The 25,175-nt window shown below is 37.2% G+C and overlaps 2 protein-coding genes across 2 annotated transcripts in view; one reads left to right on the forward strand and one right to left on the reverse strand.

Annotated features, from left to right (window-relative positions):
- Positions 1-12,590, reverse strand: part of CWC27 (CWC27 spliceosome associated cyclophilin) — a 97,967-nt gene extending 85,377 nt beyond the window's left edge. The window contains exons 1-9 of the mRNA XM_085042376.1: positions 12,415-12,590; positions 11,600-11,696; positions 9,928-10,040; positions 8,699-8,842; positions 7,871-7,969; positions 7,619-7,722; positions 6,586-6,655; positions 4,031-4,110; positions 804-837 (exon numbers count right to left, since the gene is read on the reverse strand). Of these exons, the coding sequence (XP_084898502.1) occupies positions 804-837; positions 4,031-4,110; positions 6,586-6,655; positions 7,619-7,722; positions 7,871-7,969; positions 8,699-8,842; positions 9,928-10,040; positions 11,600-11,696; positions 12,415-12,456 (783 nt within the window). The 5' untranslated portion in view covers positions 12,457-12,590. The remainder of the gene's footprint in view (positions 1-803; positions 838-4,030; positions 4,111-6,585; positions 6,656-7,618; positions 7,723-7,870; positions 7,970-8,698; positions 8,843-9,927; positions 10,041-11,599; positions 11,697-12,414) is intronic.
- Positions 12,591-12,716: 126 nt separating this feature from the next.
- Positions 12,717-21,418, forward strand: SREK1IP1 (SREK1 interacting protein 1). The gene is made up of 5 exons (XM_085042378.1): positions 12,717-12,868; positions 15,460-15,507; positions 17,119-17,259; positions 19,155-19,233; positions 20,804-21,418. The coding sequence occupies exons 1-5, from the start codon at positions 12,856-12,858 to the stop codon at positions 20,991-20,993; spliced, it is 471 nt and encodes a 156-aa protein (XP_084898504.1). The 5' UTR covers positions 12,717-12,855; the 3' UTR covers positions 20,994-21,418.
- Positions 21,419-25,175: the final 3,757 nt, after the last annotated feature.

A 25,175-nucleotide genomic window follows, 5' to 3' on the forward strand; every position in this document is an offset into this window, starting at 1 on the left:
TGAATGGGACAGACTGTGCTCTTCCTTTACTTAGAGTGTGTCAACACAGTGTAGTTAATACCTGTGTATGATGGATAGATATAAAAACAATACTTTCCAGGATTCAGTAAGGGGAATGGGAGATTACACTCCTAGTCAAATATTACATCTTTATCTCAACAGCAATTCAAAGGGGTACTCCCATGATCTATGGTTGGAGACAAAGACATACTTCAGCTTATCTGCACCATGTATTACAATTTACTTGTATTTAAAGTGTTTCCATGTTTAGCTGAATGTTACTGCTTGATTATTCAGATTTCATGTCTTTCAGAGGTGACAGTCTTCGTCAATACAATTTAACTGCCACAATTCAACAGTTCACTGATTTTTGTTCTCTTGAAGAAATGTTTCAAAAAGGACTCACTCACATGCAAACTTACCCTCAAGCATTGCAATTACATAACTATTCATGACAAACTTAATTTTAACTATTTTCTTAGAAGCAGTTTGAGTTAAGGTTTTTATCACTCTGGTGGTTTGTCATCCTGTGGTACACAACCCATATATCATACTCCTATATACCTAATCTACTGACTGAAATACAACATTAGCAGTTTTTATAAAGTGTAGTAGGTACTATGCTAAATCTACCCTGCTGTGAATAGCCAAACCTTAGAGCTGGAGAGGGCCTTCAGGCTTTTACTGGAAATCTGACTTGAGCTAGCTCTCAAAGCTCTCTAAAGTGGCATTTGTTCCCCAAAGAAAATCTAATCTGCACACAGTAAAATACAAAGGCCTATTAGTAAAAAAATGATACTTACCTCACTCAAATCCTTTTCTTCATTTGCCACTTCCCTAAAAGAAAAAAAATAGTAATTACTTTGAAGAGCTAGAGGAGATTCAAAATATTATTTAAAACCAAACATTTCTTAAATAAAACAAATGTTAGACACCTGAAATTTTAGTCAACTTACTAATTTGTATCATCCTCACATTTATCTTAAAAGTATCAGTTAATGTTATTTTCTATCATTGGACCATCATAATCTTTTCTAATGAGAAATATTTAAAAACAAGGACTTTTATACAATGGAGAAATCCCAACCATATCTTGAACTATTGAAGCAAAACACTAATGTATACAGTTAAAACCACCAAAACTCAGTTGATATATTTTTGATCTCATTTATCGAAAAATAAGTAGCATTTCACTGCAAGTAGTTTATATTGTGGTGCCCCTCAGTGATCTGTGCTGGGGCCGGTTTTGTTTAAAATTTTTGTTGATGACATGGATGAGGGCATTGAATCTATTAGTAAATTTGCAGATGACACCAAGCTGGGGATGTGTGTCAATCTGTTGGAAGGTACGAGGGTTTTGCAAAGAGACTTGGAACAATTAGATAGATGGGGAGAGTCCAACAAGATGAAGTTCAACAAGTCCGAGTGCCAAGTCCTGCATTTTGGCCACAATAAGCACCTGCAACACTATAGGCTGGGGACAGTGTGGCTGGACAGTGTCCAGGCAGAAAGGGACCTGGGAGTACTGGTTGACAGCTGACTGAATATGAGTCAGCCGTGTGCCCCGGTGGCCAAGAAGGCCAACAGCATCTTGACCTGCACTAGAAATAGTGTGGCCAGCAGGATCAGGGAAGTCACTCTTCCTCTGTACTCAGCACTGGCGAGGCCGCACCTCGAGCACTGTGTCCAGTTTTGGGCTCCTCAGTTCAGGAAGGATGTTGAGACACTCAAATGTGTCCAAAGGAAGGTGACAAGGCTGGTGAAGGGCTTGGAACACAAGCCCTCTGAGGAACGACTGAGGGAGCTGGGACTGTTTAGCCTGGAGAAAAGAAGACTCAGAGGAGACATTACCACTCTGTACAACTACCTGAAGGGTGGCTGTAGTCAGGTGAGGGTTGGTCTCTTTTTCCAGGCAGCAACTGACAGAACAAGAGGACACAGTCTCAGGCTGCACCAATGGAAATTGAAGTTGGATGTTAGGATAAAGTTTTGACTGGAAGAGTGATAAAGTTCTGGAATCGTCTGCCCAGGGAGGCGGTGGAGTCACCATCCCTGGATGCGTTTTAAAAAAGATTGGATGTGGCACTCAGTACCATGGCATGGGTTGGACTTGAAGTTCTCTTCCAACCCAGTGATTCTGTGTGTGATTCTCTGTGACATTTTGGAAGATGCATTTTACTGATAATTAAGCTTAACATCGAGATTTTAATTTGCTATTACAGCTGCAGTTTGGTAAATTAAAAAATCTATTTGAATATACTAAGGCTAATACATCCACTGTTAATTATAATAAACTAATAGTGACCCTTGAACCTTTTTAATCCACAACTTAAAAACAGATGTTAGAGAAAAAGCAAGAAATATTAAAGAAGTCCCAAAAGTCAAGGCTTTGAAGAGTGCTTTAAGCAATCACTAAGTAACCAAGACCATCAAAGAAACTCTGGATGTGTTGCAAACAATGCCATTAATTTAATAAAGTGCTGCACCTGGGTAAGGGCAACTGCTGATTTCAAGACAGACTGGGAGATGAATGGACTGAGAGAAGCGCTGCAAGGAGGACCTGGGGGTGCTGGTGGAAGAAGAGCTGCACATGAGTTGACCATGTACACCTGAAGCCCAAAAAGCCAAACGTGTCCTGTCCATCCAAAGTAACATGGGCAGCAGGGCCAGGGAGGGGATTCTGCCCCTCTGCTCTGCTCTGCTCTGCTCTGGTGAGACCCCACCTGCACTGCTGTGTCCAGCTCTGGGGTCCCAGCAGAGAAAAGACAGAAATATGATGCAGACACTTCAGAGGAGAGTCATGAAGATGATCACCGCTCCAATGAGGAAAGGCAGGATTGTTCAGCCTGAAGAGGACTCCAGGGACACCTTACTGGAGCCTTTCCCTACTTAAAGTGGGTCTATAAGAAAGATGGGGACAGACTTTTCAGCAGGGCCTGTTGTGAAAGAACAAGGCGTAACAGTTTTAAATCAGAAGAGGTTAAATTCAGACTAGATAAAAGGAAGATGTTTTTTATGATGCAGGTCTTGGGACACTGGAGCACGCTGCTCAGAGAGGCAGCAGATGCTCCACCCCTGGAAACATTCAAAGCCAGGTTAGACTGGGCTCTATACAACATGATCTAGTTGAAGATGTCCCTGCTCGTTGCAGGGAGGTCGGATGTGATAAAAGTTTAATGGCTCCTTCCAAACCAAGCCAATTCTTGGAGTTAACATATTTTCATGGAATTTTCTCACCTCAATACTTTTAATTGTGGTTAAAATCAGAATTTATAAAGTACTAAATAGAAAAGGAGAAGAAAACTAACTTTATCCAAGCATATAGATTTATGATTCACCTGATTTTTAGTGTGTTCTTTAGGTTTGGAAAAAAAATGTATTTTTGAGGAATTAGCAGGATTGGAAGGTTGGAAAAAGCAACTAGAATAATCATGACACAGAACATCTTCTGCATGAAGAAAAATAACTTTAAAAGTTTAGGCTAGGAAAGAGACTGTGGTAAAGAGGTATAAAAGGGACTGACTGTCCCTTTGCTCACTGCCTCTTCCAGAATGAGAGTTAGAATTTATGAAGTGCCACTAGCAGCATCCAGGTTCAGAACAAAAAGGGGAGATACTGCGTCCTGCAGCAGATAGGAGGGTGTGAATGGAAACATCAGTATTACAAGACACTTAACACATACTTTGAGGACAGCTCTATTAAAGGTTACTAAATAGATGAACGACATCAAAGTCTGACAGTCCTCTGAGGTGAACGTTGATGGAGGCTGGGAGACTACTCAGATAAACATTACATTTGCCCTGTGTTTATTCTTTACTGAGCATCCACTGACGGCCAGTGGTGGTGACAGCTTATTGGGTTAGAGATATATTTGGTCTGATCCAGCACTGGCACTCCTAATTTTTTAAAGAGTAACATGAGTTAACATTTCTTAAGTAATGAGTTAACTCTTAAATGAGTATACATTATGATAATTTGGTATAACATATTGAAAGTAAATCTGTTCTAGAACTTGGAATCACATATTAACCTTTTGACAGCAGGAACTGAGCTTAAATGTGGATCATCCTTCAGGAGATCATGACTACTTTTACTTTTTCCCTTCATGCTCTGTTAAAATAAAAAAAAAAAAGGTATTACTCATTCCAGTGTTTAAGAGGCTAGACAGTGAAAAAGGATTATGGCAAGAAAAACATAACTTGTTTCTTGTTAACTTTAGCCTATCCAGTAAGCACAAACACTTTTAAGAGCAAAAGAACACAGAAAGTGCTCCAGAAAGAGAAGCATCAAACCATCTCCATTGATTTATTTTTGCAATAGCAATGCCCTTAGTTTTAAAGGAAAGAGAGAGAGGAAAAAAAAGAGACTGTTTAGTCAAGACAACCACTATACACCATAAAGATGGCAGGTCTAGCACATGTACACTTGAGTGAATGGAGAGGTAAGAACTTGACTTCCAATAATGGCACATAACAACTCAGAGAACCACCAAGTACAACACAGTACTCATTAATTGGAAAAAACACTAATTAGATCCCTAGGGAAAAAAATTAATAAACTGCAATACATTAATCTGGAATACATCATGCAGGAATCACCTACTGACACAAGGATTCAAATAAATCTAATAACACATAAAGTCTTCAGGCAGAAAGAATACAGTCAGAAAGCATTCTAATCTGAAACCCATGCTAATCTGAAAAAAAAGTATATTTAAATTTTGGAGAGAAATCAGACTGGAAACCTCTGCTACAGGAACAGTCTGTATGACCTGAATGTCTCCATTGCAGATGCAGTGTACAATGCTTTCAAGAAGACAGTAACACGTGGACAAAATCTTGCTCATTTAAAACTAACTACAATTTTTTATTATGTAGAAAACAAAGACTAACACATTCAGCAACATGAAAAAAATAACTTGTTCATTAAGGAAGAGGGTAGGGCATTTGGATTGGCGGTAGGGCTGTGTATTGCAAAGTGCCCCAAACAAGTACAGGCAATAAGAAGTTTGGACACTGAAAGCTGCAGTTTAACCACTAATCCACAACCAGTGGGGGCCCTACAGCCAGTTCCCTGACTGCACCAATAGCCTTCATAGCCTCGGGGTTTTACCCAGAGCTTCTCTGTCCTCCTTAAACAAGCAAGACATACTGCATCTAGCAACCAAAAAAAGCTCATAGGATTCTAAGTTTGTAAGTGTCAAAGGATCACATTAGTAACTTTGACCTTCCATGTTTCTTACCAAAAACAGAGAATGAAAGTTAGTGCTGATGTTCTTGTACTTCAACTTAATCAGTATTAAGACAACATCCAGCACTACAGAGACACTGATCTAGACCTGCTATGAACAAGCAGTGAGGTTTCAAAAAAAAAAGTTTTGTTGCAAAGAATGAACTCTTCATAAATATTTGATGTGGTTATTTATCTAGCTACAGCTAGTCCGGAATTTAATCAGGACAAATAGGCAGATGAGACTTTGAAGCTGAGTTGAAAGACATGAAAAGCATGAAAACACTGAAGCTAGGCTTATCATGAAAGAGGCATCCTATTCAGGTAATTTTAAATTGGAAAGCAAGTATTCGGCATGCAAAGAAAGAAAGTCCAAGCAACTGCGTTAAACACAGTATTATAAGCCAGATATATAGCAAGAGGAAAACAGCAGATGAGCATATCAAGGGAAACAAATAAAGTTTCTCTGACTGATAAGCTGAAAAAAAGAAAGAAAAGTAGTTAAAACTCCTGCTGTAAAAAAGCTCTACTATCATCCTAACTGACATCAGCTCACAATAATATTGTCCATCATTATTCACAGTTTTACTTTTCTATTTTAACTAACTTCTGAAGACTGACAACCATTTTTTCATCTATGTGGTACAGATGCAGGATGATGTAGTCTGATCACTAACTGAAGCAGCAAGGTACTGTAGAAAGCCCAGAGTCTAGTGAAACAATTTGGTCAGCAGCAGAAATAAGATCAACAACTTATTAAAGAAACTTTTAAACAAACCTTACTTAAGTTGCAAAGTCAGGGAAGAAAATATTAGATCAAAGATTACCTGTGCAACCCTCATTCTGTGAATGTGAACATTTTACTACAGCGCATTATTAAATTACAATAACGGACTGTTTCCTCCACAATAACCAGACTTCATTTTGCACACAGATGAACTGATAAGAAAATGGAGCTACGCATGCACTGGAAATGCATAAGAGGATCTTCAGAACACAAGTATTTTACCATATAATAGCACTCTTAAAGTTAAGGAGCTTAAAAAGAATAAAGCACCTATCACTTCACTGACTTTTAAACAGCAGACATAGATCTATACCATGAAACTTTATGTTCATGGAAATGTAAAAATTCCATGCAGTAACTGAAGGCACCTTGAAAATAAAGAACGTTAAAAACCTTTGAAGTTTTTTCAAAGTGCTAAAACAGCAGAATCCTAAAAACTGAAGCAATTTCTAGTATTATTGTTCAAAATGCAAACATAAGAAAAAGACTAAACACTTAAAAGCTTTTCACAAATATGCAGAAAAGGTAATTAGATTGAAAAGAGAAGTAAGGATAATTTGGTACAGTACCTGACTAACTCTACTGACTTCTTCCTCTTCTTCTTCAGCTTCTTCCCCAAAGGAAAGCAGGCTAAAGTTTCTTTAAGAGGAAAAAGAAAATTTCTAGTAAAACTTTAATTACTGTCTCAATAACATTCCACTAACTTTAAACATATAACATTCATGTCGTACATATTTTTTTAAAAAACTTTTTGTCCTGCTTGATGTACGTCTTCCAAACAACTACAGCATTTTGCTTTGCAGTAAGTCATAAATATTCAGAAAAGCATGTTGTATTGTATTCCTGAGATAAAACAAGCAGAGCAAAGCATCAGTGAAGACACAACTTAAAAAATTCTGTCTCGACTTTCACAGACTTTTGAATGCTGACAGTTGCATTGCATTTTTTTCGCAACAGTATTCAAATAAAACACAAGATTTTCAAGATATGATGGCTCAGAAAGGTATCAAATGTGCACACATTCACAGAATGCCATTAAAAGAAATTATGATCTATAATTTTTTTTTCAAGAGTTAATTGTTTGCACTATGTTGGAACTAATCAGTTGCAACATGTTCTATTTTTGTGCACCAGAACTGAGCATGCACACCTCAGAGTTTCCCATTACTTTTCACTAAACATTTATAACTAGAGTTTTCATTCACAGAAACTAAAATTTCCCATGTAAAAATGCTTCTTCTTGCTAAGTACTTCAGTGGGGGAGAAGTGGTATCTGATAAAATAAGTTCAAAAAATCCCGAACAACTAAGCTACAACCTAGTTACTCCTACTAGTAGGTTTTAGCTGCAGTGTCATCTCCGTCAGAGGATTGCCCATTGCGGCCTATAGAAAAGATAAAATACCTTTTATTCTTTTCAACAAACTATCACCTTATATGAAACAGTTACACTCAGCAGATACACAGTAAACATTTCAGTCAAAGAAACTAGATTTGCATGATCAAGGAAGTGCTTCAAAGACAGAAACAGAAATAAAAAAAAAGCCAAGCTACAAAGTAAAGGTGAAATAAAATTAACCACCACTTATGTTGCCTATATTTACTTTGTGCCTTTTACTTTGGGCTTTTTAGTGTCTTCTTCTGGTTTGTCCTTCTTCAGTTTTCTATTTGGTCTTGGGACAATATCATCAAAAGGATTAAACAAAACCTGTTAAAAAATGCAATATTTTAGATACATCTTTAGTAAGTATTTTGTTGTAATTAAGTGATTCATTATTTTAAAACAATATGCAAAAGGACAGGCCAAATGTTCTGAACACTACGCACAAAGAATTTTAAAACTAGAACATATTCACCTCAGTACTTCTTATTTTGTGTGGACTGAGAGGTCTCTCTTCCTTGTCAACTTCTACTTCAGCCAGGCGCAACATGTTATATATTGTATCCCCTGTAACCTGGCGAATTTACAAAAATAGGTTTGAAAGTCCTTGACTGTAATTTGTGTTATTTATTCTGCAAAATACAAGGCAATTATTACATACAAGATTTTGAAAGTGCAAATGATATAGGAAATATTGTAAACATGTAAGACTTCTAAAAGACCACAAATATAATGTACAAAAGTTTGGGGTTTTAAATTTAATGATGCAAGTTTAAGGAATACAAGCAGATTTGAGAATGTATGCGGAGGAAGATGTTGAAATCTTAATGCGGGCTGTAAAACAGGAAAATAAAAACACCAAAATAAAAAAATTGGTTTATTTTAAGTAAACCATGAGAGTGATAAGTTCATCTTATGCTTTAAATTTTCCTGATCTTTCTTCAGTAATTATAATCTACAAACAGAATTTTCTAATATATCATTAACATTAGATGAACTGATTAAAAAGACAAAGCCATAATAATACTACTAAGATTGTTTAAAGGTAGCACAACATGAAAATATAATTTAGAAGAATAACAACAGCAAAACACAAAAAGAACAGCCACAATCCACAGAAGCAGAAGCACAGAAGCAAATATATTTGACCACATATAAGAAACAAGGAGAAACAAGAGAGTCTAGAAAGCATTAAAATAAAATTCAAATGCATATAGCAGCAAGCAACACTAAATTGGCCTTCAGAGAAATTTGTAGTAGTTCCTCCCAGACTTAAACTGGGATTCTATTCCATGTAACAGACCTTTCCAAATATTGTGTGCTTGTTGTTAAGTTCATCTGCACGACCCAAAGTAAAGAAAAATTGACTTCCATTATCATGGGGCCCAGCATTTGCCATAGCAACAAGTCCTCTTCGATTAAATCGCAGTCGTGAGTGGAATTCATCCTGGTAAAAACAAGAGAGAAAAGAGTGCAATTTCAGCATATAACTATTTTTACACTCCTTTAGCTATGGCATGATACGTGGTAGAAATTATATTATTTACATCAACACGCACAAACAGAAAAATATGCTGCTAATTTTCTTTTGAATTCACACAGTAATAAATCCCAAGTATTCTGAAACTCAATGCCAGAATTATATTTAACACCTTCTACTTTGAGCAATAAAAATTATTTTTTTAGTATATTAGTCAGTACTCCTAATCCCTAGTGTCTGTAATGATGCAAACAAGTGAATAGTCCTCAAAAGAAACCATAAACACATAATGAACACCAAACAAAAAATTAGAAACTACAATAGCAATAACAGAAAGACACATTACTAACTAAAAAACCTCTAAGTTGTCTTGTTAATTTTATCTTTTTCCAGTCATTGCTTAAAAATCAATTGTTATTCATTATTTTTATTTGTATTCATTATCCCCCCAACATTAAGAAGTTCAAAAGCTTTTTAAAAACTGAACTTCATATGTTTCTTGCAAAAATACCATTCTTGACAATCACTGGATTTATGTGAAAAATTCATTTAAATCCTAATTCATGTAAAGTAACTGAAAGCACAACAACAGCTTGTAATAGTACAGTAATGCAAAAGAACATTTTCTGGACCTAAAAAGAAAATAGGACTCGTTTCAAAGCAAGGAGAAAGGGATGAATACCACTGTGATATCACGATGCTGACCACCGTAATACTGAAATACACTAATTTGAAGCAGCAATGCTACTACAATATTGGTAATTTTTTGGGTTTTTTCTACTCATTCCCTCCTACAAACTTTAGGTTCGTTTTAGATGTAAAAGTCTAGCAGCAAGAACATGCAAGGCTGGGAGACAGGCTATGCAGATTCCCTCTGCATACAAGTTAAAGGAGGCTGCCCCACCTGAAATAAAACAGTCATGCAGAACAGAACACAACTGCTGAGCCTGTATGCATTTCACATAAGGTTTGATTTTTCACAGCCTAAAATAGGAAGTAAAATGGATAATGAGTAAAAAAAGAAAAAACCCCTAAGATATACAGATACACACCTTGAAAGGAGCTCCATAGACTGACTCTCCTCCTGATCCAGTACCAGTGGGATCACCCCCTTGCACTATAAATCCAGGCACTACTCTGTGAAATATTGTATTATTGTAATACTCTAAAAGAAAGAAAAAAATAGGAAAAAAGAATCAGATATTAAATATGCACGTAAGTGGTCTCAAACACAAACTTCCATATAGATCATGAAGAGATGTCCAGAGATTGAAGTTCTGGTAAGCAAGTATTATAACTAGATTCTGGTGTTGCCACTGGGTTCTCTTCTGTTCTTCACAATCTTATGAAAAACCCACTGTGGTGTCATATGTTTCTTGTGTAAAAAATCCTGCCCATCACTAACAAGATGATCTTGATGAACTACCGTGTTTTCAGCTTTTATGTTTTGTTACTGGAATGATACTATCAAATACACCAATTTAAAAGGAGAACTAGAACTACTATGCTCTGTCCTGGACAACATCTCACACACAACATTAGACATATCCATATACCAGGTGATTTGCACATTCACTTGCCAGTGGAGAACACCTTTCAACACCTACACTGTATTTATACTGATAATTTCTGCAGAATGAAATATGTCGTAAATTTTGCTTCCTAAATCATCTTCTTTCATCTATCTGATAAGGTTACAAAATCATAAGAAAACAAAAGGAATGAAAACATAAATTTACTTGAACTATACTCCTGGTTGATATAATAATAACAACAACAACAGTAACAATAATAATAGGAATCTGCAGCATGTTGCAAGACAAAGTAGAGCCTGCAAATATTACAGCATAACTAGACACAGTCATGGATGCTTATAAGCCAGGATATTAATGAGAAATACTCAAATGTATTATACAAAGCATAGGATAGATAGAAGTTATAAAAAAGATCAGAAAGTAAATTAAGCCCACTGAAGATATCTGAACCCTTATCACACGCTAAGAAATTAATTTACTGTTGTTGAAAGTCTCAACATTAGGTAAAAGAACAGAAAACTGAGTGGATCTGTGCTGGAGGCACAAAACCTAGCGTGCTATTTTTGAGTAAAGGACAAAGGCTAAAAGAACTCTTAACAACTCTATAAATGCATAAACAGGAGAATAGCAGCAGTTAGAAAACATATAAAGGCATCATCGTCTTCCACAGAATTTTGTTACAGTTTTCTCAGTATGGAGCTTCTCATTCTGGCACCCACTACTTCAGTGGAAAGTTTTACTGACCTTTCATCACCAAAAAATACAGCAAACAAAACATCAGCAGCATTCACGGAAAAAAAGAAATGGTAGAGAAAATTGTAATGTGGAAATGAAAATTTTGGAGAATGTCCAATATTGCATCACTGTCATTTCATACACACACTAAAGTTGTTATACATTGTAGACATTTGCTGAAAATAAGGCTTTGCAAGACTCTGAAAGACAATATTTTAGTAATACTATGTCATTTGCTTAATTTGAGAAAACCATCCAAAAATTTACTTTTTTTTCTCCACCAGCTTCATTGATAGCCTTAAATAACACTGAGTATTAATTAATAATTTCTAAATAGAAATTAACTTATTGACATACTAAGGTCAAAACATAATTATGGCCTCTATTTGGCAAAAAGGACACAAAGATTGCATATGAATTAATCTCAACAATTCCCATCCCATTCAGTCATTACCTTCCATACAAAGCTGAATGAAATTCCTACATGCTTTTGGTGCTTCTTTTGACCATAATTCTATATCTATCTCTCCTGCTGTAGTTCTCAGCAAAACCTGTAAACATATAGATAAATGCAGCATCAGTTTTAATGTAGCTTAGTCCTAGACCAAGGAATATCATTGCCTAAAAAATACAACAGAATTTGCTACATTAGTAGGAGTGGTATACATTGAAGTGTGTCGGGTAGCTACTGTTAGTCCTAACTAGCATTTCCAGAACTTCAGATACAGCTCAGAATCGATACATATAATAAAGCTGTATAATATAGCTGTGTAACGTAACATTAATGTAACATAACATAACATAACATAAAACATAACATAAAACATAACATAACATAACATAACATAATATAACGTGGCTGGTACTTCACAGAAACTTAGACACTTTCTATCACTTCCATAACGAAATAACGTGGGGTAAAAAATGCCATAAATCTCCAAAGGCATTTATCTCTCTTACAAGAATACTATTACATTCAGTGAGAGTTCGTAACAAAATTAAAGACGTAAGATAAAACCAGGAACTGAGGAAACTGAATTAAACTCTCCGAGGACTGCTCTGTGTTATGTTTCCACACATCACGCCTCGTGTTTTGCTCTGGTAACGTCAAAGAAGTAACTTTAACCAAACTAGTCCAGCACGGAAACAACTATCTCCCCACCCCTCAAACACCATCACCATCACCACACAAGCTCGCGTTGCTCTCGCCTGTCCCCTCACAACCCTACAACACACAACTTCTGGGGACCCCCACCCTGGCAGCCTCACCTTCCCGTTGGTGGGCGGCTCCTGGATGTAGATATTGCTCATGGCGGGGAGAAGAGGGCACGGAGAGCGAACACTCGCCCGCGGCCGACGCTGAACTGCGCTTCGCCCCCAGCACTTCCTACAGCGCCGCGCCGCCCGCCATCTTGGGCGCCTGTACGCTGCCCGGGAAACGGGGGGTGAAGTTGCACAAGCCTGCAGGCAGGACTAATGAATGCGTCCCCGGTCAGAGTCTCTGCGGGATTTACTGAGGAAGAATGTGTCTTGAGAAAGATCTGTAGGCTTCTCCACACGCCGGTAGTCTCTTCTCTACCTCTCCCCCCAGGCCTACTGAGATCTCTTGCCTTCCCTGAGAGTGGTACAGTCCCGGGGTGCGCCGCGCAAAGCCTTCCGCCGGGGAGCGGCGTCGGTGCGCGCGCGGGCCGGGGCGGCGGGAGCGGCGGGATGGCGCTGCCGGGTGAGGGGCTGCGCCGGGAGCGCGGCGGGACTGCGGGCTGAGCTGGCTGCCTCCGGGCCCGGGTCGTGGGCACGGAGAATTAGCGGCCGGTCGATGGACAGTGGCGCGGGAGGGGCCGTGCGCGGCGGTGGGAAGCGCGCGGGCTGCGGCGGGGCTGCTCAGGTCCGCACTGGCGGCGGGCAGCGGGAGGGAGAGGGAGAGCGAGATGGAGCGGGAGAGGGAGATGGAGCCGGAGAGGGAGCCGGAGAGGGAGCTGGAGAGGGAGCTGGAGAGGGAGCCGTGGCCGGAGAGGGAGCCGGAGAGGGAGCCGGAGAGGGAGCTGGAGAGGGAGCTGGAGAGGGAGCTGGAGAGGGAGCCGTGGCCGGAGAGGGAGCCGGAGAGGGAGCTGGAGAGGGAGCCGGAGAGGGAGCCGTGGCGGCGCTGGGCAGCGCAGCGCAGGGCGCAGCTCTTGCGGCTCGTCCTCCCGGGGCTGCCGGGCCTCTCGCCGAGAGTTTGGGTGACCAAGCGCTGCCTTCCCGTCGCCTCCTTTTCTAAAGTTAGAGCCAAAGAACGATGGTTGTCAGGCTTGGCTTTTCTCCTCGGCTGTCGTTCTGGATTAGCGTTTGTGTCCCAGTGGATCGTTCTGGTGAAACAGGGCGGGCAGAAACACCTGCGCGGTTTGCAAGGTGTTCAGGTCTGTGTTGGCCAAACACAATCGCCATTGCTTCACAGTGTTTCCTTGTTCCTAAAAGTGGAGAGTGTTTGGTACGAGAACAACTGAACAGGCCTGAGCTTTGGTGAGCTGTTTCTATGATGAAGAGAAGGCCTTAGTAAAGTTGCTCCGTTCTAGAAGGGATTCTTGATGAGGACATGATTGCGTCCAGAGCTTTTCTTTTCAGTCTTATGCTCCACTGAATGAAGTCCTTAGTTCTGTGTCACTTTATAATTGTCTTGAGAATCAAGCAATGGGAAGAAGGAGGAGTGAGAAAAGGAAGCTCCTAGCAATGTGTTTGCTTTTAGTAATCTAAAATTTCATCTTGTCTAAACCCCTGCCCTCAACATTATTATTTAAGGCCAAAACCAATAATAAAATTTCCTAGTCCTAGGAATTTGGTGGGAATATTTGGTGACAATGTTCTTGTCATCTGCTGAGTGTTTCTTTTGGAAATCCTGACTTAGATGGGAGATTTTTGTAGTGTGTGCATGACTGTACTGACCTCCTTTAGTTGAAATACCAAATCTTTCTTTAGCTGTAGGTCAGCTGTGCAGTAGGGCTGATGCTATCTATTTCAGAAAGTTGAGACAAAATAGGTAGCTTGGGTGGTTTTGTTTTCTAGTCCCAAGGTGTAGTGAACAAGCAAATGCTGGTTTGAGTCTTTTCTCTGATGTGACATTGCAAGGTACAGCTATGCTTTTGATTTTTGTTTTGTGACACTTTGTTCTGTGTTCCCTACCTCCTTTTGTCTCATGAGTGTCCTTCTAAAGATAGTCACAAAACAGGCATCTGAACTGCTGACCTTGAAGGGGACATGTAATTCTAAAGTTTTGGGATCTGTGGAAAATCACATTATAATGGAATGTATGGATCTTTGTTGCTTGGCTTTCCAGTACTCTTTAGGGAATAGACCTGAGCTGTCCAAATTTCCAAGGTAGTTTTTTCAGCTTGGGGTTTGAAGGTTTCTGTTATTTTGAGTAGAATTTTCTAAAGACAGTGCTTGTTTCAGTACATCATAGTTTAAATTAGTGGGGCCAATGTACTCCATTTCTGATTCTTTAATTTGTGTAATAGATTTCTTGGTATGTTTGATTAGTTATTTATTTAAATAAATTTCCTTGTTATTAAAAAAATGTATATGACTGCTTAAGTGGCTAGGGTTTTTGTTCTGTGTTCAGTTGGAAGATAGAATGGCATCCTTTGATTTTGGGAATTCAGTTGGTACTTTCAATACCAATGGCTTAAATGACTAAAAGTAAGATTGATCTGTTGAGGGGGGCCAAGTCCCTAGTGCTTCCCCTTTTCTGAATCAAGCCCTACTGTGTCTGTTTAACTTAACTGTTGTCTCACATGGGAGAATCACACACTTCCTATACTTAAAATTTGCATTATTCTGATCCTTCTTCCTGCTTAGAATCCAGGCTTTTCTATTAGTCTCTTCACTTTATTACATTTGCTTTCTTGCATTCTTTGTACTTGGTGTCGTGTTGTCTGGATTCAGAATAATTTACCAATTCATTCACTTTTTTATTTCCTTCTTTCTTTTCAGGAGTGATTTTTTTGTTTGGTTTGGTCTTTTAAATTGCCTTTTAAAATCAGTTCTTGTATTAAAATATAAATCACTTCAGAGTAGGAATTGGCAATAAAGTATGTAAGACTAACTGACCTTTAGCAGTTTAAACTAGTCAAAATGTGTTCTGGTAGATTACTGCATAGAAAAGTGGCTTTAGAAATGCAGTTTTGTTTTTTTAAAAGTTTTTTTTAGGGATGTTAGTTAACTCTTAGATGCTCTGTTGAGGAGAATCACTTCTGTCTGTGTGTTGACATTATCAAGCCACAATTGAAAGAAACTTGAAGGTTCTCTTAGCAATGCCTAATTGGTGAAATTCTCTTTCAGGTGGAAATAAGGATAACATCAGAGCTGGATGCAAGAAGTGTGGCTACCGTAAGTCTGTAATAAGCAATATGAAGTTACAGTGTTTTCTTCACTTCATGATGTTGGAACTGCCTTTTGAGGAGAGGGGAAAAATATGAAAAAAGTATTATCCCTCGTTGCTCAGACATTTGTCAATTTAAATTACCATATTATTTTTCATGTATGTATTTCACATTGATTCTGTGGCTTCACACACCTATCAATGATCTTTGAGCTTCTCAGAAAAAAATTACGCTATTGTATTTATATATACTACATTTTAATGCAATTACTTGAGAAACTTTGAATTGAAAGCACCTTCTTTGATACATATTGAGAATTGAACTTGTGCTTCTTCTGAATCTTACTGCAAAGAGGCAGGTGCTTAGGTTAAGTCCAGTCTGATTCGTAAGAAAAAAAGAATTTAAAATCTGCATAGTATTTTATGCTAAGAAAATATTACTTTGTGCATTGTGTATTTCAAGAAACAGCTTACAAGTTCTGCAGTTGGCATTTAGCTGATGCTTTGTATTGCACACTTACCATATGAGTGTGTCTGTGGCTACATTCCTGATTAATGGAGTGAATATTTTAAATTGTGAAGATTTAAGTGAAGATTTTAATTTAGTGAAGATTTTAAATTGTTAACCACTAACTCTTATTTTTAGAACAGCATAGGAGTGGACTTGAATTTGTAGTGAATTGTCTTGAACTTTTAGCACAGCAAGTTAAGCTGTTTGAGTTTTTTATGAGCGTTATGTTAGGAAAAAAGCTTGCTTCATTCTTTCACATCAGGCTTTGCACCAAATTTTGTCAATGAATTGCTTTGTGTATCTGTTCTTCCAAAGGACCATGGATATAACAACAGATTTAGTGCTGTGTTTTTACATGCAGGATGTATGAGAAACTTTCTGGAAGAGAAGGAAACTTGCAGTCAAATCACATGATCCATGTTTATGTTCCTAAAATCTCTGTCTTCAAGGTGTAGGTAGTTTGATATTTAATATCAACATCCTTACTAAGAAAATGAGCTTATTTCAATTGCTACTTAAATTCCTGTGTCTCCTAAACCATATCTTCAATTTTTAAAAATTTCACTTTATTATTTCAGTGGCTGTATACAGCACAAGGTTTCTAGCTGGTCATGGTTATTGAGATGTAACTTAGAAAACTGAAAATACTAGTCAAGCAGTAGCTTAGTCAGTATTAAGTGAGTAAATGATCATGTCTGGTTGCTAAAGATTATAAGCAAATAGGATACTACAGTTTCACTGGAGGGAGTTAAAAAAGCAATGTAACACTGTAGCTTTTGAAGTATTTCACACTAGGTTTTCAGGTAATTTCTTCAGAACGCATCTAAGACCATTAAAAAATAGAAAACTAAAGTTGAAAAAAATCTTCAAATTAGCAGAAATAAGAGAAAGGTCATAAAGCACTGTTAAATGGAAGAGCATTGCACTACCTGTCAAATTTCTTGGAGACTTTTTCAAAGTAAGCTTTCCTTTGCCTCATTCAGAGATCACAGCCTATCGTTTTTTCTTTCAGTTCTCAAAGCTGAATAATACAAAAATAGATGTTGTTTTGTTTTTGATGTTTTTTGGTAAATTGTAATGTTTCTTTCTGTATATTTGTTTTGTTCAGCTGGTCATCTGACATTTGAATGTCGAAACTTCCTTCGAGTAGACCCTCAAAGAGATATTGTTTTAGATGTTAGCAGCACCAGCAGTGAAGACAGCGAGGAAGAGGAGCTGCAGAGATTACAAGCTATGCGTGAAAAAAAGAGTAAGGTGTTGTTTGTTGTTTTTTTAAAAAATACATTAGATAATGGTCTTCTGATGGACAGGGACTGTCATTTTATCCTTTTTGATAACTACTAATAGTTCTGTGATTTAAAATAGGTCTTTTACTTCATGTGTTCATACTTCAGAGATTTGATACACCCACATTTTTTTAATATTATCATTAATTCCTTTTTCAGGAAGTTATTAATGTACCTGTTTGGAACATCTCAAAACCAGCTCCTAAATACAAAAGATTGTCAATCAGTTACTAAGAATCTGCTTAGAAGAAAATGACATGGATGTTCTGAGTTAATATTTTGATTATGACATGTAGTTTAAACATCTTGTAACTAATGAGAAAGATGACACCTGAATTTCTCTCCAGTTTTGAAGTAGGATTTTGACTGAACTAGCTAGTAAATTGGAATTCAGTCATTCATATTTGGAGAAGTACTGCTCTATGTTGGGAAGGTCTGAGTATCAACTCCTTGTCAGAGAGAGAATAGATGGGTTGTTTATCCAGTACTTGAGTTCATGTGAATTTGGACTCCAAAGAAGTTGTTCCTATTTAGGAAGGCAAAGGGGTCGATAGACCCCTACAGTTGGCTGTACACTCCAAAAGAAATTAATAGGCTGTTTATCAAGAGTGCTGAATTGGAATTGCAACCATACTTTCTTGGAACAAGTCTCTTTGTGATGTATTTTTGAATGTAAAGGTTGGGTTTTTTCAGTCCTAAGCTGATTGAAGATGGATATCTGCAGGAAAAACAGCTGTTTGATTGATCTTCTAATAGCCCTGTTAGTTATATGTTCTTTCTCAAGTTGTGGCTGCCAAGTGTATTGTAAGGAGACATGTATCTGTCAATAATCCAGGCGGAATTTTGCCATTTTCAAGTAGCTTCATCCTCTCGAGATTTTGCACTATTTTCTTAAAAAAATACTGAGTGTTTGTTCACCCATTCTCATTCATGTTTTTTGATTGCTTCAAAGGTAATTTGCTTTTTTATCTCATACTAAATCCTTTCTGATTTCACTCCATAACATACAGACCAGTAATTTGTATTCATGGTAGCCAAGAAATAACTGCACCAGCATGCAGACTTTCTGGAAACTGTCATAGAAATAAGATTAAATGCTCAAAATTGGCTGTCTCTTTTTTAAGGAGAAATTGTAAAGCCAGTATTTTACTGTTAGCTGAATATGTGTTTATGTGGTGGATTTGCATTTTGGAGAGTTCAAAAGTTCTTTTTGAACCGGTGTGGAAAAATCTAAGGTCAGAAGTTTCATCTATGTCATAAAAATATTGCTTGTAAGTGAAATGTGAAGTTACTATACGACACTGTACAGCATTGGGGCAGGAAGCAGACACAACCAGATGAAGGGTGGCTCTTGTGCCAGTCTCTGTAGGCAGTATATCAACAGTTAACTCAAATGTGTCCTACAGCATTGCTCTTTGAGAAGCATGAAATAAGGAGGTGTGAAAGTAACTGTGGGAAGCCCAAGGGAATATATATTTTTAATATGATCTAGTTAGATGGCCTATTTTCAGACTTGGGCAATAATAAGTTAAATGTTAAAACTCTTTAAAATACAGAAGAACAGAAATGAAAACCTGAATCTGATGTAAATATATAAAAAAAGATCTTTTCGCTACTTTTTACAGGCCTTCATTCTTAGTGCTTACATCAATGTCAATACAATGTAAATTGTGTATAAAAGTTTTGCTACTTTGCAATATATTTCTGAAACTGCTATACTAACCAGAATTTAGAGGAAGGAAAAGAAAGCCTTTTTACAAGAATTTTGTAGTAACTTTACATTGCTTTTGAAACTGCTCTTTTAATGCTGATCTTAGTTCAGACAAGTGTTTTGTAAACTTTAACTTTTTATCCATAGATTTAAATGAAGAGGAAGAAAAAAAGAAACAAAAAAGAAAAAGCAAAGAGAAAACAAAATTAAAAAGACCAAGGAAAAGGTAACTATCACACACCTCTTTTAATTTCAAAAGACATCTGTAGAAATATTTTTGATACTTGGGTAGTTTCTCAGAAAATATTGTTTCTCTTGATGCAGCTTCATTTGCAAGTACATCTTTGGTTTGAAAAGTTTTCTGGTTTTCAGTGAGACCTGATTAATGGTAAGCTAGTGGTAAAATGATGGAAAGGTACAGGTTCTTCGATTAATGGTGAAGTCACAGGCTTTCTGCAGTGGAGTAAGGATCATAGAACTCTTCAAAGCTGTAGCAAGCTGGAGGTCTGCAGATCAGAGAAAGCAGTACTCCCCCTGACTGTCCAGCTCTAGGTAAGGTGTGATGGGAGGAGAAAAAGTCAGGAGGGTTGTGGGGTTCCCAGCTGAGCTGGGTGGGGAAGGCTCTCTGAAGTTCAGAGACTGAACGATTCTTTGTGAGCACAACTGCATGTGTAGACACACATGCACACACACATGCTCTGAGTAACACACAGTAATCAAAAGGGAAACCTCTGTAATTTTACTGAACAGGTGTTGAGTTTTAGTGTACCTGTTAACGGAGAAGCCTAAAAAGGTGTTACTCCAGTTTCAGAGGAGAATGTCATACTATGCCAATGTATTGTGAGTCTGAGTTCTGGTCTGGCCTGTGGACTGATTTGGTTTTTTGGGGGTTTTTTTGCTTTTTTTTTTTTTTTTTTTTTAAGATGAGACTATAGATGAGGTTAGTGGTTTGTCATTAGGACAATTGGTAAGACAATATCCCAGGAACTGCATTGAAAGCTATAAAATGTACAATATATTTGGAGACCACGATAAGACATTTCTTAGAAATAAAGAAACTGTATTTAATAGTTACTGTATTCCCCCTTCCTTGTTCATGTTATGTAACTCAAACTTGTGCTTTTGAAGACAGAGCTTACACTTGTGAAGTAGAATAGAAAATAATCAATCTGTTTGTCAGTTTTCTTTACATACAAGTCATAATTAATCATGTAAACAATAGCACAAGACTGCCCTCTGTAGTATTCATGATTATTTAATGACTTTTATTGTCCTCATAATTCTTTTATGTATGTAATCACTCATCACTGCTGCTTAGAGACCAACAGTGCAGGCTGCAAGAGCATCAAAATTTTTCATATCTGTTTCTCTTAGATTTTTGCATCAGAGACATACATCTGAGACATACATAATTAGCATTGTTACTGATTAAGTGGTATTTTAAAAGCTGGAAGCTCTCTCTTCCTGTTATACTTTCTTTTCTGGTGGTCTCCATTTTTGGTCTTTCTTTTCTCAAAGATGAAAACCCATACAACTTGCCTATTACATTGATTTTTAATCTGTATTATAAACATACTGCTTTTCTGGCATGAAAAGCATGGAAAGTACTTACTAGGAGGGTAATAGTTTAAGTTAAACATGCAGACCTAGCTACCATAAGCTTTCCAGTAGATGCTACTGTACAAATTCTACACCAAATTTGACTTGTGACATTATATAAATACTGACAGCTTAAAAAATTATTATTGTGCCATTTTCCTTCTTTAATTACATACTTATATGCATTTTTTTACTAGATCTTCCTCATCAAGTTCAGCTGAAGAAGATGAGCCAAAGTCAAAAAAACAGAAGTCACACAAAAAAGAAAAGGAAAAGGGAAAAAAACATAAATCTAAGAAAGGAAAGCATCATAAAAAGGAGAAAAAGAAGAGGCGAAAGGAAAAAAGTTCATCCTCTAACAGTTCAGACAGTTCGAGTAGTGACTGAGATGCTGGTCTATTTTTGTGTTCACTTCTGCAGAGAAGATGATTTTCCTTTCATAGCAAGTTTATTTATGCTTTGCAATGCTGGTTTAAAATGTGATATATATATATTTTTGAGAAATCTATTTGCATACATCAGTGCTTCAAACTGGATCATTAGGACCATTTGGGAAAAAAATCTGCTTTTCTATTTCAGGTTTATTAATACTAAACCATGCAAGTTTAACTAGTTCCTCACTCTTATTCTTAGTTCTGTTGTGATTCTGTTTGTAATCCTTTACAGTAGGATGTGGTAAACTTCAGTTTGCAAGCCTTTTTGTAGAAAGATCTGGACTTTAAAATGCTTAATGTCAGAATGATTTAATCAAATTTGGAAATTGAGATGAGATTTTCTATTACCCTTTAAATAAATGTACATTTTACACAGCATTTTGTGCTTGCATACATTATTCAGCAAGTGCAAATATGAAACAGTGTTCAGGTCCTGCGAGAGGAAGGAAGAGCAATGAGAATCTAAGAAAGATTGATCCTTCAAAATTATCTTCTAAAATTGATCTAGTCATATAATGTGAAACACAATTGCACATTCTGTTGACAGAATCACTGTAAGCAAGCTGAAAACAAAGAGAAGCAAACAAGAGCTTCGTTTAAAGTCCTTTCTGCTTGGGTTTTGTTCTTTTACAGTTATGGCCATTTCATCTTTGACATTGATGTAAAGGTTTGGATATCAAAACAAGGCCTAAAATACTAAACTTTAGCTATTTCTTCATTCCTGTCAATTGCTATTCGCTTCAGTTTGCATGAATCATGCTTTCAAATGCTAACCCTAGTGTAACTGCTGCTGTTGTAGAGGCCCAGAATAGTGATTGTATGCCTGCTACTCTGTGAGCTCCCAAACTCTTAGAGTATGAAGGTGATGCCAGTACAAACACATGCCATTCCCTGCCAGCTTATCTCAGTTACGGAATGAAATGCCTATTTCCAGAAAGACAAGAATAAAGCATGTGAGTAGTATGTGGGGTGGGCAAGCCAAATGCTTAGATTAATGAAAAGTCAACATCCTCCACATACCTTACAGTAAACACTGAAGTGCAAATCAGTCTCTGTCAATAGGCACCAGGAAACAAAAGCAGATACTTGGTGTTTCCTTCAGTTGTCTTTCCCAGATAGCGGAAGGAAGACGGGCACATTGTCAATTGAGCTACTAAGCTGGCAAACAAACTGCTATAGAATGCAATGAAGTCTGGATTCACTGAATTTGCAGCTGAATGAAGCCAGTGTTTCACAAATAGCCAAAGGAAATACAGAGCACAAAAATTACAGCTTTAGCATTCTCTGCAACTTGTGAGACACCAAGGAAAACCCTTTAGTGTCACAATTAAGAGTATTTACATTTTTTAATGTACCTAGAGTAATTGAAAGCTACTTTAAACACAAATAATTTTGCATAACATGTTTTACCTTAATATGAATATATATGATTAGGATGGTTCAACAGCAGTTGAATAATACTCTTCTCTTTAGTCTCTACCAAAATTATCCTTCCATGCTTAGTAGTTTTCATGGTCTGTAGAGGAATTTTATCAATATACTTGCCATCTTCATAATGTTAAACTTCTGAAGTCTTTTACTTGCTACTAGCATCAGTTTGCAATGTGAGAAAAGTGGTGTGTACACCACAAACCAAAACTTGATTGTTTGCAATTTGATACTATTTTCCTGTGTTACCATTATGAGCTCTACTATCATCAAAATTTGTATGACTATTACACCATCACTCACTAATTTTGCATTTAAAAAATTTTGTCATTCAGTAGTGTCAACTTGTGTTGTTTACAGTACTTTTTCCTAAATTTCCTGCAGTTTAGCCAGATACTTCCTTTGTTATATTCTTAGCTCTCTTCAGTGGTTTGTGTTGGTTCTTCACTCTGCAAGGGAGCATAAATAATGAACAAACAAAAGTCTCAGGCATAGGTACCCAAGAGGTGGAAAAAAACCTAAAAGAAAAATAAATTCTTTGTGATGTAGTTATTATTATGCAGCTCTAAACCTGAAAGGTTTTATTTTTCCTTTCAGCAATAAGTCATAATTCAGCATAAGTCAAGAATCATAATATAGCTCAGAATTGCAACAAGGCAATTACAGATAGGGAAAAATTGCAGTGTCTAGCTGTGAACTTGGAACAGAGTAACCTTCACAGCCTTGATCTTTAAGGACATCAAAGCTGCTGAGATAATCAATGCTTATTGAACTCTGTATATACTCAGTGGTTTTGTAGTTGACAACAGAAAAGAATGTCATAGCTGCAGGTTCCTCTGAAAAATATGAGTAATGAATCTGACATGGTGCTTGTTATCTGTTTCATGTAACAATCAGTTCTAGAAACTCCTGGGATGTATTTTTAGAAGATCATCTTTTGCAATTCCTCACATCATCTCTCCCCAGACAAAAAAGGACACAATCTCTGCATATGAAAAACAGAATGTCAAACTTCACAAACATTTTCACTCAGCTGATGATTCAGTAGTGTTCTGAAGTCTCCACAGCAGAGCTAGCAGTGAAGCTCTTAAAAAGTTGTTGTGACATTGCCAACCTATCTTAACTTGTGAGAATTACCATACATCAGATACTCTCTTGGCACATACACTGGGTGCCTCTTACCTACACTGCCTCTGCCTCAAGGAAGTAGTACCTGAGAAGGCATTAATAGAAATTCTAAGCTGCAAATCACAATAAATAATAATAAGGGTGCATAGAGAAAAATACGTCAAAAAAGCTTCTGTAGTAAAAATGCCAGAACATTTACACTCTTCACAAGGAGTGTGTTTACGTGATAAAGAATACAAGATGAGGTGGTGGGAGCAGAAAACAAAAGAGGTATGAGAATAAAGAAACCAAAGGGATTAGGAAAAAAATTTAAAAGGAAGACCAGAGGAAAATGTTTATTTAGAAATGCAATGTTATAGTTTAAAAAGTAGCAGGAGAAATGTCTTAAAAAGGCTTATTTTATTGAGTTCACTTAAACTTCAGCAAGAGGTACTCAAAACGTGGCTTATTTATGTTTTCTGTGTAAGCTAAATATTTGTCCCACTGAGAAAGTGTACTGTGAAAAGAAATGATTAATCCTTATTTATCTGTACTGTATATAAGTATTCCTGAGGCTTTATCCTAGTGTAATAGTTTATAAAATATCCTGGCAGAATTTCAAATCAGAGAATTTCAAAGAAGAATAAAGTTGACATGTAAGAAACACATTGTATATGGTATATTAATTATCCAGGAGTAGACTTAGACTGAAAATTGGCAGAAACTTTATTTTCATCAAAGAACTGCAGTCCCAGAGCTAGAAATAACTTCTGAAGAGGGAGCTGAGTACATATAATGGCTCAAATAAAGATATGCTTGCATCAGACAGTAACGGACAAACAGAAACAGGTGCTCTCTTGGTCACCAGAAATTCCCAGTACTACTGGTACTTAATACATGTTAAAAGAATGAAAGTGAGAAATACCTGCCAAGAAATTTTACAGAGGATATAAGATAAAGGCTCAAAGTACTAGTGAGAAGGAGATTGATAGTTCAAATCCAAGTGAGTTCAGACAAGAAAATGTCTAGGACTGGCAACACGAGGCTAGATCTGGTGAGCAGATTATGCATACACTGGGAACAGCCTAAACTGAAAAAAACCAACCACAACATTAGAGGAACCACCACCAGCTAAGGAGTAAAAGTATATCTCTTGAAATACAGCTGGGGCAATTTTTGTAAAACTGCTACAGGAAAATAGACTCTCAGGGAAAATATTTTTAGATTTGAGATAAATTATTCAGCTGTAGAACAGTTTAAAGTCAGTGTTCTAGGTCAAATAATGACTGGAACAGATGTGCTGCCCACCTGCATTTAGCCTAGCTCAATTCTTTTTGAAGCAGAAAAGGAAGGTTCTGCTGGTAAGAGGTAAATTTTCCTGCATGGCAGTCAGTGCCTTCAAGGTCCTAGAACTTAAATAGGACCACAAACTTCCCAAAATAATGCTACAAAACTCTTCATTGGAGTAACTTGCAGCTGAGCACAAGCAGAAATAGATGTTTACTTAGCTTCTCTTGCCTCTTGTCCATGAAGGTGGACCACAGGTAGGATATCTCTTACATAGGTAATAAGGAGTTTTACCTTTACACTGACATAAGAC

Source organism: Lichenostomus cassidix, chromosome Z, assembly GCF_008360975.1.
Source record: "Lichenostomus cassidix isolate B80296 chromosome Z, HeHo_3.0, whole genome shotgun sequence".
In the NCBI taxonomy this organism is placed as follows: domain Eukaryota; kingdom Metazoa; phylum Chordata; class Aves; order Passeriformes; family Meliphagidae; genus Lichenostomus; species Lichenostomus cassidix.

What these genes read in the sequence shown, in the direction of transcription:
- SREK1IP1 (XM_085042378.1), top strand. An exon ending in ATGCAAGAAGTGTGGCTACC is followed by an intron (nt 15,508 to 17,118) that starts GTAAGTCTGTAA and finishes TGTTTTGTTCAG; the next exon opens with CTGGTCATCTGACATTTGAA. An exon ending in AGCTATGCGTGAAAAAAAGA is followed by an intron (nt 17,260 to 19,154) that starts GTAAGGTGTTGT and finishes TTTTATCCATAG; the next exon opens with ATTTAAATGAAGAGGAAGAA.